Raw genomic sequence first — 20,226 nt, 5'->3', positions numbered from 1 at the left:
AGAGACAAGGTTTCACCATGTTGGCCAGGATGGTCTAGATCTCTTGACCTTGTGATCTGCCTGCCTTGGCCTCCCAAAGTGTTGGGATTAAAGGCATGAGCCACCACATCCAGCTGCTTTTTTACTTTCTTAATGGTATTCTTTGATAATTGGAAAAATTAATATAGCTTACTTTTGAAATTTTTTTGTTACGAATTATAAATTTTGATGGAACTATGGTCAGAAAACAAATGCTGTATAATTCCAATTTTTAAAAATTTGCTAAACTGCTTTATCATATGATCAATTTTTTAAAATGTTTTGTGCATGCTTTAAAAGAATGTACATTCTTTGTGGGTCTAGTTTTCCATCTATGCCTGTTATGTCAAATATGCAAATTGCATTATTCAAAACTGCTGTATCATTATTGTATTTTTTTTTAAACAACAGTTGTGTTGGCTTTACAACAAGTGTTATAGGTATATCCATTTGTCCTTGTAGTCCTGTTGATTTTTGCAGTATATATTTTTAAGCTATAATGGTAGGTACATAAATGCTTAAAAGTTGTAATTTACTGGTGAAGTTAGTCTTTTATTACTATGGGGTATTTCTCTTTATTCCAATTGTTTTCTCCAGGAGGGTTGGTAAAAATTACCAAGTTAAACATTTCTGGAATAAAATATCTTCAAATAAACTCTGCTGGGAGTACATAGTTTCTTCTTGCACTCACTGAGAGAAGGAGGCAATCAGGTAAATGGCCCTTACAGTATAGTTTTAGAAGTATTGTGGTAAAACATGGCATTCTGTGATAGCCCTTAGAAGGTCACTTAACCCAGACTTAGTTGACAAGGCCCTTTCCAGAACAGATGACATCTGAACTGGGTTTGAGAGTATGTAAGAGTTGGCCGTGACAAAAACAGGAATGAAGGCAGAGAGGGGCAGAAGCAAGGGAGTATATGGTTGCTTGGGGACTTGTACATTTCAGCTATTAAGTATGTCAAAAAGTCTGGGAAGAAAGGAAGGAGTTTAAAATGGACAAAAATATTTCTAATTGTTTGCTATTTCAAGGTGTTTTTAAATGTTGCCAATTATAAATAAATAACACTGATGTGGAGAACTTTGGGCATTATTCTTTGCCCTTATCCCCTACAAGTTCTTTAGGACAAGTTGCTTGAAGTAGAATTACTTTAGCAAGGGGTACAGAACATTTTACACACAAAAGGGGGCATCTAATTCAAGATCATAGAAGGCTTTCAGGAATAAATTATGGTAGAGCCAAGTTTTACGGGATGAATCAAAGTTAGTTAAGATGAAGGTAAAACATGTAAACGCTGGGAAATCTCATGAGCACAGAGGAGAGTGAGTTGAGGGAAGGGTAAATAATTTCTTATGGGTTGGCTTGGTACAAGGTCTGGTGAGTCATGTTGATAGAGTGGGCTTAAGTGCAAACTAGGATTATACTTGATTCCATCAAAGAGCTTTAGTTAATAAAATAAGGAAATGTCCTTTTTTCTTATTCTTACCTTTTGAAGTTCCTGGAACCCATTTGTACCATATTCCCCAAATAATTATAATGATTCTCTTTCATATGCCAGAACTCATTTTCTTCCATCTCACGTGATTTTAGCATCTGGAACACATTGTTTCCCCTTCACTGCCCACCATTATACAAAGTAATGTCTGCTTCCCTTTACTTCTTTTCTGTTCCTCCATATCCACATGTCCTAGGATGGTACTTATTAAGTCTAAGGCCCAACTTCGCCATTTAACAGTTATGTGATTCCTGACAAGCTACTTAACCTCTCTTTGCCTCAGTTTCCTCATCAGAACCTCAACTGTATTCGTCATAAAATTGTGAGAATTAAATCGTGCATGTGGAAACATCCGGAATGTCTTTGCAGCACAATGACAATTATATTCCTGCCCATTATGAATACATAAATTTGCCCAGATTTAATATGCCTCTTGCTATAGTTTAGAGAAGCTTTACAAAGGTAAACCAAGGATGAGCTGCATATCCTTAGCATCTTCTGTCTCAGAAGTGGCTACCCTCATTTAGGGGCAAAGCCCATGCTGGAGAGAGCACCTCACCTTTCTTTGATTGCTAGATTTGTGAAGAAAATGAGGATCTCAGCCTTTAAACCTTTCCATTTATCAGCTTTTACACATTCAAGAAGCATTTTTCCTTCTCTTAGGTCACCTTTGCCTTCTTTCTACTTAGTTCCTATTCTCCATCTTTCTTTTTCCCTCAGTTACAAAAAGGAAGCCAAATTCTGGCCATTGCAGATACCAAAAGATCACAGCAGGCTAACTAATTTTGCCCAGACTTTCTGCGAAAGCTCCACATGTGCTGCAGTGTTGGGTTGCATAATTGATTTAATCTCTAATTTTAGAGGAACGCTGAACTCTTTTTGTAGGACTCTGCATATGTTTCTCTAGGGCAAAAACTGTCCTACTTTTTTTCTCTCTGGTATCTCTTTAGTGCTAGGCCATTTTTTTTCCCCCAAAGACTCTAAACTACCCTCCGTGAAATAAATGAAATCACAGTTGGAAAACAGCTTACTGGACAGACTTGTAACGGCAAGATAACAGCTACGCTATACACATTTACTGAACATTTTCATCCTCCCCTGCTTCCCTTCTTTCTGCTCTAGCACATCTTTATTTTCACTAAGATGATGCATCAGGCTCTCAGCTGAGGAGTTTCATTACCTACACAGAGGAGCAACACATCTTTGCATATTATTGGAAATACATAGGCTTGCTCACCCACTGACCTACTGTATGCCTCTAGGCAGATTTACTTACCTCTCTGAATCTTGCTTTCAGCAGAGTACTGGAATAATGGCAGTGAAGGCTGAACTATAAAGATAGGTATGTAGCAAGCTTCAGACTTACCTGTGCCTTTTGGCTAACCAGGTATATAGGAAGTGTCAGCTAGAGGGAATGATTTTATGTTGCTTGAAAGACCAGCAACTAAGATGAAAACTAGGCAATTGTAAGTTTGCTAGTTATTTCACATTGTATTTAACAATGTCATTTTTGGTTATCTTTTCGGGAATTTATAAACTGGGAAGACGCATTTGATAGCCGGTGGTTTTTATGAATCTGTCTGATTTGGTATGTAATTTGGGGATTACCTTCCCAACAGTTATTTCTTTTTCTTTTTTTTTGAGACAGAGTCTCGCTCTGTTGCCCAGGCTGGAGTGCAGTGGCGTGATCTCAGCTCACTGCAAGCTCCGGCTTCCGGGTTCACACCATTCTCCTGCCTCAGCCTCGCGAGTAGCTGGGACTACAGGCGCCCGCCACCTCGCCCGGCTAATTTTTTGTATTTTTAGTAGAGACGGGGTTTCACCATGTTAGTCAGAATGGTCTCGATCTCCTGACTTCGCGATCCGCCCCCCTTGGCCTCCCAAAATGCTGGGGTTACAGGCATGAGCCACCTTGCCTGGACCAGTTATTTCTTAAAAACCTGACTTTAATAACTTTAATATTTTTGTACTCCAAGACATATTTTCCAAAGAGACTAACCTTCCTTAGGTCCATAGTCACTAACGCTATTTTGGCAAATTCCCTGAACAATTATCATACCGTAGAAGTATGAATTTTCATACCAAACTCCACTGTTAACATCAATAAAATAAGGTCAGAAACAATTCCAACTGCTGTCTGAGTATCACAGCCTTATGTCTTTATGAGTCTTTATGCTGCTAAAAGAATTTAGTTTTAGAAAATAACCTCTTATTTGTTAAATAAACACTTAGCATAAACAGATCTTTGTTAAAATAGATTCTATTACTTAATAGTTGGATCAATTTAGACAAGTCCCTTAACCTTTAAGACTCTTTATGTGCAAATTTTTAAAACTGGGATAATAATTATACTGACTTCTCAGGTTTGTTGTGAGGAGTAAATGTTAAGATGCATATAAAGAAATTTGAAGTTTGTCTAGCCATAGACAGTGTATCAGGCAGGTTTGCCATAATAATGGTGTGTAACAAATAATCCCCAAATCTCAGTGGTTTGCATCAAGAAATATTTATGTTAGACTTGGTTGGACTTGGCTCCATCTTGTGTGTTCTATTCAGTTTTGCTCTGTATGTCTCTTCATTCAGATACCAGAGGGTATTTAAGGAATTTTCCATTCATGGTAGAGAACAACATGGAAAGAAATCTGGTAAAAAACAAAATAAAACAAAACAAAACAACTTGCCAAGTCCCTTGAAGCATCAACTGAGAACTGATATTCCTATCACTTTCACACGAATTTCACTGGCCAAAGCAAGTCATATGACCAGGATAAATATTAGTTGGTCAGGAAAGTTTACGCTGCCTTAATAAAGAAAGAAGAGTGAATATCTGGTGAATAATACATGAGTCTCCTTCAGAGATGTTTAGTGAATCTTTTGTTTTTCCTATTCTTATTTCATTTACATAATCACTGACTCCTCCATATAGTTTATTTTACAGTATCTACATTGCATTCTTGAAATTATACCTCAATTTCTCCCTCTCTTTCTTTTAATTTCAAATTGATTTGAATGATATACTTTTCTTTGTAAACAGGTACTTTAGAAAATCCCTTAGAAAAGGAACAAAAGCTTCTGATTCTTCTTAGAGCCTCAGAGGGAGTCTTTTGTGATCGTTTGAATGGAATTCATATTGACCCAGGAACAATTGGTAAGAGTATAATATAGTTTTCATTAAAAATAAAGTGCCTGTGTGTGTATTGTGTGTTTGTATCTTATAGAGAAATACTATTCATAGAACATATGCTAAATTCGAAACACTCTTTTAGGTAATTTATATTTATTATTTTACTTACCGGCTCTCTTGTGAGCAGTGTCCATTTTAGAGATGTCAAAACTAAGACTCAGAGATGATGAACGACATGCAGAAAGCCACACAGCTTTATAGTGTCAGCATTTGGATTAAGATCCAGATTAGTCAGACACTAAAATTTTGACTGAGTCAGTATTATCAACTATAAATACTACTCTATTATTGATACATTTATACAACTGATCTATACATTAATAAGAAACATTCACTATTGACAATTTCTTTATTTGTTATTGCCACAATATCAAATCCTATTTTAAATTGATCTATGTAAAAGTACAGAAACTGGGACTGGGCTTGTATAACCATATGTATGTATCCCCAACTAACTCAGTTTTGAGGAATAAGAGAATGTTCACCAGATTCTAAGTATTTTCCCACTTTCTCTATATGGGCATTACTAATTTTATAAGTAAAGAGGGATAACTCTTGGCATGAAGCAATTTTCTTCAAGAATGTTCATTTTTTTTTTAGTTATTTTTCCCTCACTTATATAATAGTTGAAATAAGTTCACTATACTTTATTACTCTTTTAGATATTTTATTGTCACATAGCTTAAATATGTTATTATAATATAATAATCTTAATCCAAATGCTGACACTATAAAGCTGTGTGGTTATTATAATATAATAACGTACTTAAGCTGTGTGACAATACAATATCTAAAAGAGTAATAAATATGTTATTATATTTAAGCTATGTGACAGTATAATATCTAAAAGAATAACAAAGTGTAGTGAACTTATTTCAACTATTATATAAATGAGAAAAAAATTAACTAAAAGAAAAAAATACGAGCATTCTTAAAGAAAATTGGTTGTTAATTTCCTTGGATTCTCCTTTAGATGCATTGCTGTGTTGGAGGTTTTCAAGTAAACCATTTTACCTTGTGGAAAAAGAGCAAGGATCATCATTTCTGAGGTTTCTGAACACTATGAGATATAAATTTAATATTCATTAGCAGTCAGTGGCTCCCTCTCTGGGTCTCAGTAACTCAATAGAGTGGAGACAAAAATGTTAAGATAGTATGAAGTTTGTTAACTTAGTTCCATAATATATAATCATTGTCATATAATACTTTGATAGCACTTTATAGTTTCCAAAGGGTTTTTCCCATGCATGCTATTTATTTTATCTTTCTAACAATAAGAGGTTCAAGAATGTTCTAATTTTTCCAAGTTGACAGACTAGATGGATTATTATAAGAACATTTGATGTACTTTTGCCTGTGGTATCCACTCTTTTCTGTAGTGTGATAATACTGGAACAAACTTTCTGTTAGGACTATCCACAGATGTCTGCTCTGATCCCTGATCCGGGCCGTATGGTCAAACTAGTGTCTTTGAAATTTTCTTTGATACTAAATTGAAATAAAGAATGAAGTATTTCTTTCACTGCATGCTCAAATTTTTGTAGTATCATAAGTAGATGAAAAATTTTAATCGTACTAAATCATTTATAATCTTCTTGAAACAACTAAGAAATTGTGTCATTTTACAGTAAACTTTGATGATTGGAAATGACCAAGAAATCTACTTTTCTGGTCAATTGAATTTTCTGGATAATTCAAATTTAAGGACATGAACTGCTTTTTGTTATAAACGTTTTGGTTGGAAATCTCTTTAAATTACTTCAGAATCCTTCTAAGCCTAGCTTACTTAGCCTGTAGTGAAAAAAGGTGGATTTTTGTTTTGGGTGATGATGTCTTATGAAATACATAAATGCTATTATGAAAGATTGGTTTCAGGACACGTCCTGAAAATGGGGTTCTTTTTATATCCATTTATCCTGATTTAGTTTTATTATCTTCTGACATTTTCATAGTTGATATGTGGGGGAAAAGATACGGATGTTGATATAAACAGTTGGTTAAATTCTAATTAACTGGGATTTTTTTTCGGTCCATATCAGATGAAAACCCAAGGCATATTATTTGTACCTTAGTGATTTCCTGCTTCTTTTATTTCTATGATTTCTGATGAAAACTGTAAAAATTTTAAATTGGTGACTTGCAATAAAATAGTGTGCACCAATCCAGGGATATGCAGACAATACATTTGGAAGCAGGAATAAAATATTAGAACTTCTATTCAAATATATATTAGTATATTCATATATGTGTATATTTTTTATCTAAATATAAATATCTGAATTATGTAAATAATATAAATATACATGTGCTTAGAGTACACAATCACATGTTTTTTCTTTTACTGGTGTTTCATGGTCAAAACATTTTTAAACCACTAGAATATGAGGAATTATGGTTGAAAATGGCAATAAAATATGTAAGAGGAAAGACATGAAAAAATAAAACTGGGCTATATCAAGCACGTTCCTGGTAAGACTTTAATTTATGAGTCTGAAATAAATTGCATTTTGAAACAAAGGACTTAGAAATCTCTCCCTTGATATGAGACAAAATATTAAGTCCAGCCACTAAACATAAAGCTAATAGCTCCAAAACTCTATCCTAAGGAAATAAAATTAACCATGCTTCTGGAGAACCTAGTGTATAACAAAAAATACCAAAACTGGTTAACTTCCAAAAGAACTGCAAATGGTTTGGAGTCACATCAAGAGTGGAAAGGAGTACCTCTTCAACTTTAGTCATTAGAGTGGTCTGCTTCCCACCTTTTAGATTATTATGATGTGGTGTAGCATTCTTTTTTCTATAGCATTTGAGAGAATAAGTTTCATAGCCATGTGAGATATATCTTAGTATTGTAAAATAGAGCATTTAGATAATGCTTTTGATAATATGGAACCTTCATATAGAGATTCTATATCCCATGTTTTGCACAACAGCCTATAGAATGACTTTTACTTACCTGGCTTTAATTCCTCTGAAGGATTTTTCTATCCAACTGTTACTCCTTTTATTTTCAGGGGTTTATGGGAAAGTTCAGCTTTACAGTGCTTATTCTAAGAACTCCTGGACACATCTTGGAGCTGATATTGCCTCAGGAAATGAGAGGTAAGGAATGAGAGTAACTTAGGGCTTTTGCTTGGTGGTTGTTTAGGTTGCTTCTGCTTGAGATTTTGTTACAATATGAAATTGAATTTTAGGTTAAGCATTATAATTAAAGGATGAGTAAGTAGAAAAAGAAGCGATTATAGGGAATTTAAAAAATATCTCTATAGCCTAATGAAGGACAACAAAACATGCAAAAGGTAGTAGAGGAACATAGTTTATTCCAGGAGAAAATTTTAGATAATACATAATTATTGCTGTCCATAAAATCTTAAAATACATGAATTCCATGAGATAAGAGGTGAAGTATGCGGTGAGAATACTATGTCTAAGCTGAAAAGGTAGCTCATTAAGATATAGACAAATAAAACAGGAGGGAGAAGAAACATATGAAGTATATTGTGAAATTTAATAATGCATTGAAGGCAGTAAAGGATAGAATCATTGCTGCCTCAAACTGCATGGGTAAAATGAAGAACAAACTGATGGAGACCTATTCGAACACAGAAGATCAGAATAGGAAATGAAAATGACAAAAGATAAAGTACTAGAAATAGAGATCAGAAAACTAAAAGCTATCTATGGGTAATATGTCCTTTTTAATAAGAACTCAGAATAACTACAACAGAAAGAATAATGAAAACTATAACTGAAATACACATAGAAAACATGAGAATAGTTACATTTTATTAGAAAAGATTAATATAAAGGACAGTGATTGCTTCATTACATCATCTTCATAGTATAAGAAAAATAGAGTGAACAAAAAATAAAGGAAAGGAACATTAAGCTTTCTAGCCTTAGCGTTCACCTCTATACCATCACATGTGGGAAGATCATGATGCCACATCTATAAATGTTTAAGGAAAAAAAGATATTGCGACCAAAGAATTAGACACACTGCTAAGACGCACATGTGAAAAATGGAAGAAAATTCAGTGTTCAAATAAAGAGATTAAACTAAATTGAAAATTCGGGAACAGAAATAAAATTTGAGAATAATATAAATAACTAAGAAGCACTGAAATAATTTAAATATTATAGTGTAACTATGGTTATTAAAACAAATTCCTTTTTTTTTTTTTTTTTTTTTTTTTTGAGACGCAGTGTCACTCTATTGCCCAGGATGGAGTGCAATGGTGCAATCTTGGCTCATTGCAATCTCTGCCTCCTGGGTTCAAGCGATTTTCCTGCCTCAGCCTCCCAAGTAGCTGGGATTACAGGCACACACTACCATGCCAGGCTAATTTTTGTATTTTTAGTAGAGATGTTTTACCATGTCAATCAGGCTGATCTTGAACTCCTGACCTCAGGTGATCCACCCATCTTGGCCTCCCAAAGGCCTGGGATTGCAGGAATGAGCCACCACGTCCAACCTAAAACAAATTCTAATAGTTGTTCTTGTAAAAGAAATAACATTTGAAAAGTTAATGTATTAGTTAGGGTTCTGTTTATACAAAAAATACATAATCAGTAGGTTATGTGCTTGTGTGTGTGTGTGTATGTGTGTATCCTACCTGTTATATGTATATAAATTATACAATAGATATAATAAATATTAATATACATGCATTTATATATAAAGAGATGTATTTCAAGGAATAGATTTACACAATTATGGGAGTTGGAAAGTTTGAAATTTGTAAGCAAGCCAGCACGTTGCAAAGTACGGAAGAACTGATTTGCAGTCTTAAGGCAGAATTTCTTCTTCCCAAAGGAAATCTCAGTTTTGCTTTTAAGGCCTTCCAACTGATTGATGAGGCCCGCCCACATTATTGGGTGGCCTAATCTCCTTAAACTCAACTGACTGTGTTAACCACATTGACAAAATACCTTCACAGTAACACCTAGATTAGTGTTTGATTGATTAACTGTGTATAATAGTTTAGCAAATATGACATATAAACGAATCTTCACCATTCAAAATTATCAGATAAAAATCTGGAACTATAACCATAGGAGGTAAATATGAGTTAATTTGTTTTATTAGAATTTTGAATATTATATATACTTTCCAAATCACCAGAGGGGAAAAAATGAAAGAAACCATAAAATAGATAGTAAATTAAAAAAAAAAGAAGAAAATGAAATGGTAAAAGAATAAAAGCAACAAAAAGATATATTTAAAGAAACAGAAATAAGAAAGTAAGAATACATTTACCAGTTACAAAACAAAATATTTGTGAAAAATAATGCTATGTAGAAAAATTGGGTTAAAAGTCAAAATGTAATTATAACTTTTTTTTACCAGAGGAAATCTTAAAACCAATTAGGAGAAATTTAAAGTTAAATATTGAATAAGAATAAATCATTGACATCTAAAATAAAGTAAAGGAGCCTCAAAATTATTAACAAAACATGTAAAAATCAAAATAAATGTTTCAATTGGTTAAATAATTATACTTTACATTAGTAAAGACTTCAATCATAGCGAGGCCCTAACAGTCAGAAAAGTTTTACAGCAGATAAATACAATATAGAAATATAAAGCTAATCTCTAGGAAATATAAGGTGAAATTGACAGAAACAAAAATCACAATCCGAGATATTTATTTACCTCTTTCAGTTCCAAATCTTTTAATTAGGTTAAAAAAGGTAAAGAAAATATGAAGAACATGAGTAATATAATAAAAGAAATTTAATTTATATATCAAACTACTCCTTTACCTAAAAAAATATATATCCATAATTACAACCTTAATAAATTTTAATGATAGTGTGTGATCACAATATAATAAACCTAGAGATTAAAATAAATTATAAACCAACAATCTTAATTTCTTACAAGAAAAAAAGGTATAATAAATTATTTTCTAAATAACTTTTATACCCAAGAAAACATCAAAACTTTACCAACAGAATAGCTGGGAAATAACAATAATGAGAGTATAGCATACAAGATACTGTAAAACATGCCATCACATTCAATGCTTTTGTGATTGAATAAGCAAACAAACTTTTCTTATGGACAGTTTTCATATTGACAATTATTCTAAACAATGAGAATTCTTCTAAACAAAGAAGAATAACTGTCAATATGAGAAATTAGAAACAAAATAACCCACAAGTCTAATGAACTCAATCGATGCAAGAAAAAGGCGGAAATTGGTGAAATAGAAAGTAGAAAATTCGTAAGATTAAATTTTTAAAAAGAGGTAGTGGTTTAATCTCTAGTAACTTTAATCATACCAAGAAAACCCCAATATATAAAATGAGAAATGACAGTTCAAATATATGTACAGAATAGGTTACAGTTATAATGTAAAAAATGTAAGTGTATATAGTGCAACTTTAACATTTTTGAGAAAAATACTTTATAAAAAGGAATTTTTAACGATAATTTAGAGTTATCATTATTGGCTAGAGAAGAATAAAACATAAAGAACCAGAAACAGTGAAAGATATAAATTTATCAAAGATTTATCTCTAAAAGTATATTTGGCTCACATAAATTTATACCATATTCTTCCAATCAGTTGAATATCAAATAATTCCTATGCTATATAATCTATTCCCAATTAATTTAAGGGAACAGGCATAAAATAATCTTTATACTTGTTTATAGCTACTAAAAATAGCTTAAAAAAAAGAAAACTGAGACAACATCCAAATAGAATGTAAAAGTCATGAGTAAAAAAGCAACAAAGCAAGCTATGTTTGAATGTGTTTCATTCAAGTGAACAAAGATAATTTGAAATGAAATAATCCATTCATATAATTTACCTTAATACCAGATGTGAAGATTAAGAACATGACCAATTTGGCACAAAATGGAAATACGTTTAATGAAATTCAGCAAACATTCTTGGAATAAACAGTAAATGAAGACTACAAGGATACTTCTTTTAAATTAATGCTATTTATTTGGATGGTATAACCATTAGTGGAGAGGCACTGGTTTAAATAATAATACAAAATAAACACTAAAGGATTCCTCTCAGTTTTGTATTTTATGAGAAAAACTGACATTAAATATTATTGTTTATTACAACAATCATTAAATATTATTATTAAAGTTTTAGCTAATGTATCCAGGCAAGACAAATACATTAGATCCAATTATTGAAAATAATCCAAACTATTTTTTATGTGGTTTATAAACCACATTTCATCCTGTAAAACTAGAGAATTATCTGAAAAACTATCAGTTGCCTTCAATAAATGCACATCAACAGCTTTTTAATATACAAGCAATAAACTTTTAAATTATAACGTACAATCTTATTTAAAATTTCAACCACAAATATCTAGAAGTAAATTTAAGAAAAATTATAGAACCTATAAAAACAAAACTATAAAACTGTTCAAAAGCATAAAAGGAGTTTAGAATAAATGGTGATGCAGAACAAAAATTTGACAGCTCATTATTTTAAAGATGTCAAATCTAATACAACTTGAATCACAGGTCTAATATATTCATCAGAATCTGACTCATTAAATTCTTTGGAACAATATATATTTGAAAATAGCCAAACATTAGCCGTTACTTTTTTTAAATATATGCCTCTAATACGAGTAATCTGTTGTTGGCACCAAAACTAAAAAGAATACCAAGAAATAAACACAGTCATGAATTATTTTTAGAATTTGAATAAATTAGCATTTGAATTTAGTTGAAGACAGGCTGGAATAATCAGTAAATGCTTTGGAAAAATATAAAATTAGATTCTCACTTTATGTTTTACTCTAAATTATAGGTGGATTATAAAACAAAATGTAGCCGGGCGCAGTGGCTCAAGCCTGTAATCCCAGCACTTTGGGAGGCTGAGATGGGCGGATCACGAGGTCAGGAGATCGAGACCATCCTGGCTAACCCGGTGAAACCCCGTATCTACTAAAAAAATACAAAAAACTAGCTGGGCGAGGTGGCGGGCGCCTGTAGTCCCAGCTGCTTGGGAGGCTGAGGCAGGAGAATGGTGTGAATCCAGGAGGCGGAGCTTGCAGTGAGCTGAGATCGGGCCACTGCACTCCAGCCTGGGTGACAGAGCGAGACTCTGTCTCAAAAAAAAAAAAAAAAACAGAAAAAAACAAAGTAAAAAATTAAAACCATAAAATTATTTGAAGAAGGTTTAAGTAAACCTGTAATTTAAACTAGCGAAGACTTCTCTGATCATAACAAGCAAAACAATAGCCATAGCAAATAAATAATAGATTTGACAATATAACAAGGTCAATATTTCTGCATGTCAATTACAAAATGTAATGACAAATGATCAATTAGAAAATGTTTGCAACATACAATAGTACAGATGAAGGACTAACTTTTTTACATGTGAAGAACTTTTATATGTCAAGAATAAAAATAAAAATATGAATACACCAGAAACATATTTGTGAAAGGGTTTGAATATGTGAGCCATAAAAGAAAACATACATCTGGCTAATAAACATATAGAAAAAATGGTCTTCTTTACTAAAATTGAAGTAAATATTAATTAAAACAGCAATGGAATCCATTTTAAAGTTTAATTTGGCAAAGATGAAAAATAGTGAACTCCAAGTTGACAAAAGAGAGCAGAGATTCACGTTCATATGGGGATTAATATTACATACTAGCCTAGTTTTGTAGATAAAGAAATAAAAATATGTATGCATATACATAATATGGAAATTTCTGGAAGGACATACAGCACAGCAGGGATCCCTGTTGGTGAAATGATAGGTAGCTATCTTATATCTTGATAGGTATGCTTTGATGTGCTTTTCTCTATGTACAGAATTTCTTTGTAGAGTAGGTATTATGTTCACAGTTATTTAAAATTATTTGACATGAATTTTACAGATGCTTATGTTTGTCAAACATTGAGCTATGATCTGGAGATATAATGTTAAGTAAAAACTCAGACGTTAATCAAATAGTAAATGTAAAATTACATATATGATAAATTCTGTGAAGGGATGGGTTATATAGGATTCTGAAAACACGAATATGTCAACTTGAGGCATTTATGGGAAGTTGGAGAAGGCTTCCCTGAAGCATAATTTCAGAGGTGGAATCTGAAAGAAGAATGGGCATTAATTAAGCAAAGTGGGACATATGTGGAAATGGTGTTCTAGCCAGAGCAAACAGCATTCAATTATTAAGCAAATATCTGAGGAATATTTACTATGTGCCAGGTCAGACTGTAAGCACTAGACATATAGAAGAGATTGCAAATTAGAAGAGATTGCTGCCCTCTGGGAGCTCAGATCTTAGTGGAGAGAATGACAATACCCAAACAAATACAGAAATATAAATGACATAGTTGAAATTATAAAATATGCTGGTAAGGAAGTCAGTATGGTGGTATGATCAAAAATAGCTGGGGCATAAAATGTGAAGGGTACCATTTTAGATTGAATGGGCAGGGAAAGTCTCTTTGGGGAAGAGAAATTTGAGCTGAGACCTGAAGGACGGGAGGGAACCAGCTGGCCTAGGGTGAGGGTAGGGGGGAAACAGACAGAAGGTCACTATAGCTGGGGCAGAGTGAGCAGAGGACAGCATTGTCTGATATGGCAAGTGCCAAGTCATACAGGACCTGTTCAGGTATGAGAGGTCAAAGGGGAAATCACTGAAGGGTTTTATGCAGGAGGATGGTGGAATCTGATTTTTGTTTAAAAAACTTCTCTGGCTGTGTAGATGATGGATTATGGAGATAAGAGTAGAGCTGGGCTATCAGTTATGAGGCCAGCTGAGGCCAGAAATCATGTAGCTGGGACTCTGGAAGAGGCAGTGGAGATGGAGAGAACAGCTGGTTCTGCTGATGACTGCATGTGGAGGCAAGGAAAGAGTGCTGCAGGTGTTTTGATGGAGCACACTGGTGAATGGTGGAAGCACGCACTGAGATGGGAAGACTGAGAGGGGAATAGGTTTGTCAGGATGGAAGGCAGCAGGGGCATGCAAAGTTGAAGACATCAAGAGTAAGTGTCAAGAATAAAATTAGATGCATAATTTAGGGTTTGGAAGCAGCCATGTTGGAAGTAGGTGATGTCATTATTGAAGAAAACATGGGTAGAAGAGAGATTTGGAGGATGAGATTGAGATTAGGGGCATTCTAACTTTTTAGATATTAAGGAGTCAGCACAGGTGATTGAGGAGCAGAGGGTGGAGAGGTGATTCTGTGGTGGGAGGGAGAATGGAGAACATGAGGGTCTGAAAGAATACCATGATGGTTGACGTGGAGAGTAGGGGTTGACAATGACAGGGTTCCAAGGAGTTAAGTGTCAGGGCCACATACATTGTCAATATCAAGAATTTTAGTTTTCACCCTAAGAGTGTCCTGAAGCTGTTGTAGGTTTTTAAGGGGGTAGTATGGATAGGAGGTGGCACTTATTATCATACTTGTACATCTAAAATATTGTAGGCAGAATGTAGACAGCAGGAGAGGTCGAAAGTAGATCCAGAGACACCCAGCAAGAGACAGTGTAACTTGTACACTGCAGGAGTAATGGAGAAGTGGGCAGATTTAGAGGCAGGAGATAAAATCTGTAAGACACGTTGAATATGAAGTGTAATCTTGGTTTCTGGTTTGTGTAGCTGGATAGTGGTGTCATTCACTTGAAGAGGACTAAGTTTAGAGAAAAAAAGATTATGAATTCAGATTAGGTCATGTTGAATTTAAAGTGCTTTTCTGATGCTCAAAAGGATTTGTGAAGTAAGCATTTCTAACAAGGATCAATAAGAAACTTTAATTATAATTAAAAGGTTAGCAAGCTGGTATTTGGCAGGAACTATATGAATGGATTTTTCTTATAAGAATGTGTTAAAAACCTCATTCAGAGTCTGAGCTACAGGCTATTTTGAAAGGAACTCAATTTTATTAATTAAAACTATCCGTAGTCATTAACTAGCTACCATTTGTTTGGTTCTTATCATGTAAGCTTGTTATATGTCAGGCCTCTACTAAGCATTTTACATACATTATCTCATTTAAATCTTTCAATGCTGTAAGTTAGGTATTATTATCTGCATTTTATGGATATGAAGACTGAGGCTGGAGAAGTTAAGTAAATGTTCCAAGTTCATAAAGCTAGAAATTCCTGAGGCTGGATTTTTTACCCTGATTTATCTGATTCCATTGCATGTGTTCTACATATTACAACTATTAAAAACAAAATTTCTTAATATCAGTCCTGAGGAGGAGTAATTTAATGAGTTTATACAAATGATGTGCAATTAACATAGTATATTCATTTTATGGAATTCTTTCTTTTTAAAACCTTTTTAAAAATGTTAAAAATAACTTCAGACTCAAAATAAGTTGCAAAAATAGTAGAGTTTACATATGCCCTTCACTCGATGTTCCTTGATGATAACATATTACATAACTATAAAACATTAGCAAATCTGGCAAGTTGATATTGGTGCAGTATTAACTGAACTACAGACCTTATTCAGGCCATCATTTTAAACATGGCTCTACAATCTTAAAAGTCAATTCAATAAGTCTTTCTAATATATTGTGATATAAGCATATTTCAGTTGGACTCTTTCATGAATTTTCACCAACAGAATTAGATACTTGAATATATATATTAGATACCTGAATATATATAATATATATATTATATACCTGAATATATATATTATATATTAGATTCCTGAATATATATATTATATATAATTAGATACCTGAATATATATATTATCTATATTAGATACCTGAATATATATATTATCTATATTAGATACCTGAATATATATATGAATAATGGTAGTGTGATTCGGAGGAAAAATTTCATGTTAACTTTATAAACTTATATCTATAAACTTATATCTTACACAATCAACCAAAGTAAGCTTAGCAAGATATTTTGAAGAAAAATTACTTTCTTTTGTTCTGTGTTTTATCAATTTATCTCGAAATTACTCTCTGTTGTCGTTTGCTTGAATTGACTTGTGAAGACTGATGAACAAAACTGTTGAGGTTTTATTTGGATTGTAAATAAATCAAGACAAGTTAGATTTAGACACAAAAAATTGCTTTTACCCATTACAAGTGTTATGCATATCTTTTACTGTGAGTCTTTGAAGGGTAGCCATGTGATCTTTGAAATTAAATGGTTACTTTGTCAACCAATCTTATGATAAAGGTTAGGTTTTATCCTGGCCATTGGAAGATTTTAAACAAGGCAAGGACAGAGCCTGACTTATACTTTAATCTGATTTGTGATGTGTGGAGAATTGACTGTTGGTGGTGGTGATGGGGAAGAGATAAGAGTGGAAACAGAGACACTAACTGCTAATACATTGTTATTGCAATTTTTCGGATAACACATGATGATGGCTTAGATTAGGATGGCAGTGATGGAGGAGTAAAGATGTGGCTAAATATATGTTAAAGATGAAAGTGACATGACTTGCTGATGGACTGAATATTGAGGAAAAGAGAAAGAGAAGAGTCAAAGATCACTCTAAAATTTTTGACCCTAAGCAATTGGGTAAGGATCTGTGCCATTTACTGAGAAGGGGAAAACAGGGAGAAGAGCTGGATTATGAGGAAAGTTTTCCCAAATTCTTATTTTTTCTTATTTCTTATCTCATTAAATTTTCAAGAAAATGTGTAAGACATCCAATCTCTTTGTCCTGTTATCCTTTGTTTGTCAAGTGATTGACTTATTTTGTTCTATTTTTTAATTGACGAGTAAACATTTTATGTATTTATGGTGTACAACATGATGTTTTGATACATGTATTACATTGTGGAATGGTAAAAGCTACGTAATTAACATGTATTATCTCATATAGTTTTTTTGTGTGTGGCAATGATACTACACATCCACATTCAGCACTTTAAAAGAATACAATATATTAGTAACAGTAGTCACTATGTTGCACAGTAGATCTCTTGAACTTATTCCTTCTATCTAATGGAGATATTGTGTTCTTTTATCAACATCTCTTCAACCTTTGCTTCCCCGCACCACCAACCCAAACCAGCAGCCTCTGGTAACCTGCATTCTACTCTCTGCTTCAAAGAGTTCCAATCTTTCAGATTCTGCATGCAAGTGAGATCATGTGGTATTTCTCTTCTTGGTCCTGGATCATTTCAGTTAACATAGTGTCTTCCAGGTTCATCTATGTTGATGCCAATGACCAGATTTTCTTCTTTTTAAAGGTTGAATAGTATTCCAGAGTGTACGTGTATACTGCATTTTCTTTATCCATTCATTTGTCGATGGGCACCTAGACTGACTCTATATTTTGGATACTGTGAATAATGTTGCTGTGAACATGGGAATGCGAATATCTCAGACATACTGATTTTGTATCCTTGGAATATATATCTAGAAGATGGATTGCTGGATCATATTCTAGTTTTAATTATTGAGGACTCTCCAAACTGTTGTCTATAATGGTTGTACTAATTTACATTTCTACTAACAGTATACAAGAGTTCTCTCCTCTCTCCATCCCCACTAACCTTTGTTATCTTTCATTGTTTTGGTAATTTTGACAGATGTGAGGTGTCTGAAGTGATTTATTAATATAGTCTGTTATTTACAAGGAAGAAACTGTGAACTGAAGAAGAAATCACATCATTTGTTACCTCATCCTTTTCTCCAGGCCCTAAACCTTTAAATTGGATGTCATAATTGATTGTATCTATTCCTTTATCTCCTATGTTAAATTAGTGATGTATTCCTTGTATATATTTTGCTTGGAATACTTCTTTTTTCTTTCCCTTCTGCTACATTCTCATTTCAGCACTTCACACATGGCTCTCTACAACAACTTTTGTACTGGCTCCTTAAGGACCTAATAAGTGAAATAAGAGTATCAGATGCAGTACTCTTGCATCTCCTCCTTGAGTCTATAGCTTCCTACTTATCTTTAAAGATTCCATTACATCTGACACAGGGCTTTAGGTCTCCCCGACTCTACAAATTTTCCCATCATCTGAATGTAAGATGTGATTTTATGATTTGTAATTTTAAGAAAAACATAACACTAAGATGTTTAACATTTGTGTGTCCTGTTCCTCCAAGTAGGTTATGTAAGAGAGGGATATATTTTTGTTATTGTTGATTTGGTATATTAGTGTCTAGTGCACAACAGAACATAAAGAAGGGCTCCAATAAATGCCTGCTACATTGACTTGATGTGTATTTTCTGGAAATCAGAACTTATTGAGCTTCTTGGTTCAATAGCATCTTATCTAACAAATGAGAGAATCTAGAATTTATTTTCAAATACTACTATAATTTATTTTGCTCTTTCCTCACACTTTATTATTATAACAACTTAGTTCAAATATTAGAATATAGAGTTGGTGGCTTTATCTATTAATTGGCAGGAGTTCAGGATCACATATGTAACCTCTAAAGATGATGTTTTTTTAATATGTTAGAGGTCCAATAAACTACTGGGTCCTATTCCCAAATTGACTACTATTTTGATGCTGGTGAAAGTTGTATGTTTGGAAGGTAGGTTGGAAATATATTCTGCAATGAAAAGGAGTTTGCACTTTGAGGGCAGGCAGACTAATTCTAGTTATGTAGTTAGCTAAATGTGTAACTTTGAGTAAATTACTCTCTCTGAGCCTCAGTTTTATTTTCTTTAATTATGTGAGTAACAATACATAGCTAATAGAATAGTTATAAGGATTGAGGGAGTTAATGCATATAAAGTATTAAGCCCAGTTTCTGGCACAGTGTAAGCCTTAAGACAGGGTAGCTATTGTGGCAGTTGGGACTCTTTAAGTGCAAAGTGCAAGTAAAAGTAACCCTTCTTAAGCCATTTTGGAGACAATATCAAGCCCTTCCTCTCCTCCTCTACTTTTTTACTTCTTTATTTCAACCTCGTTTTTTTTTTTTTTCTACTGGAATATGGTTTTCTTCATTCTGTATGGTGCAAGTGAACTCAGATCTGTTTGACTTGTCCTAGCTTTACCACCAGTGAGGAGATAACTACTAATTCTCCTCAGTTTCATTCAAAAGTCCAGGGGAAGGATTTTGATGAATGAATGCAGGTTGGATCCTATGCCAAACCTTTCGTGAAGGGTTTGTGGGACGGGACTTTAACCTGCAGCTCTCACAGCTTTCAGTACAGTGGATGAGCAGAGCGGTTCTCAGATGAGGTGTGAGGGATTTTCCGGAATGAAGCAGAGAGGAAGTCAGGTAGACAAATAATTGGTATCAACTATAGCTATTATTGTTGTCACTCACCATCTTTACCAGCATCATTATAGAATTTAATTTCTTTACTATCAAGCATAGACTAATACAGTCTGAGAATCCTCATTACATTTTAATGGCACTGATAGAAAAATTTTAAACTGAAGTTACAAAATAAAAAAGACTAAATGTTAGTAGAGTTCAGAAGTCTGTGGCCATCTCTGTTCCTGGGGGTGCAGGTGAGAGGGGACATGTTTTGTGATCTGTACCCTCTGAGCCAAAATAGTAGTCATCAGCATCAAAATAGTAGTCAGTTTGGGAATAGAACCCAGT

The 20,226-nt window shown here is 33.4% G+C and overlaps 1 protein-coding gene across 1 annotated transcript in view; it reads left to right on the top strand.

Moving 5' to 3' along the window:
* PKHD1 (PKHD1 ciliary IPT domain containing fibrocystin/polyductin) overlaps positions 1-20,226 on the top strand; it is a 463,584-nt gene that overhangs the window by 301,393 nt on the left and 141,965 nt on the right. The window contains 2 exon segments of the mRNA XM_050789247.1: positions 4,546-4,659; positions 7,713-7,800. Coding sequence (XP_050645204.1) covers positions 4,546-4,659; positions 7,713-7,800 — 202 coding nt within the window.

The sequence above is a fragment of the Macaca thibetana genome, chromosome 4 (genome assembly GCF_024542745.1).
Source record: "Macaca thibetana thibetana isolate TM-01 chromosome 4, ASM2454274v1, whole genome shotgun sequence".
Lineage (NCBI taxonomy): Eukaryota > Metazoa > Chordata > Mammalia > Primates > Cercopithecidae > Macaca > Macaca thibetana.
The sequence above is the reverse complement of the archived record's forward strand: the minus strand, read 5'-3'. Positions and strand labels throughout refer to the sequence as shown.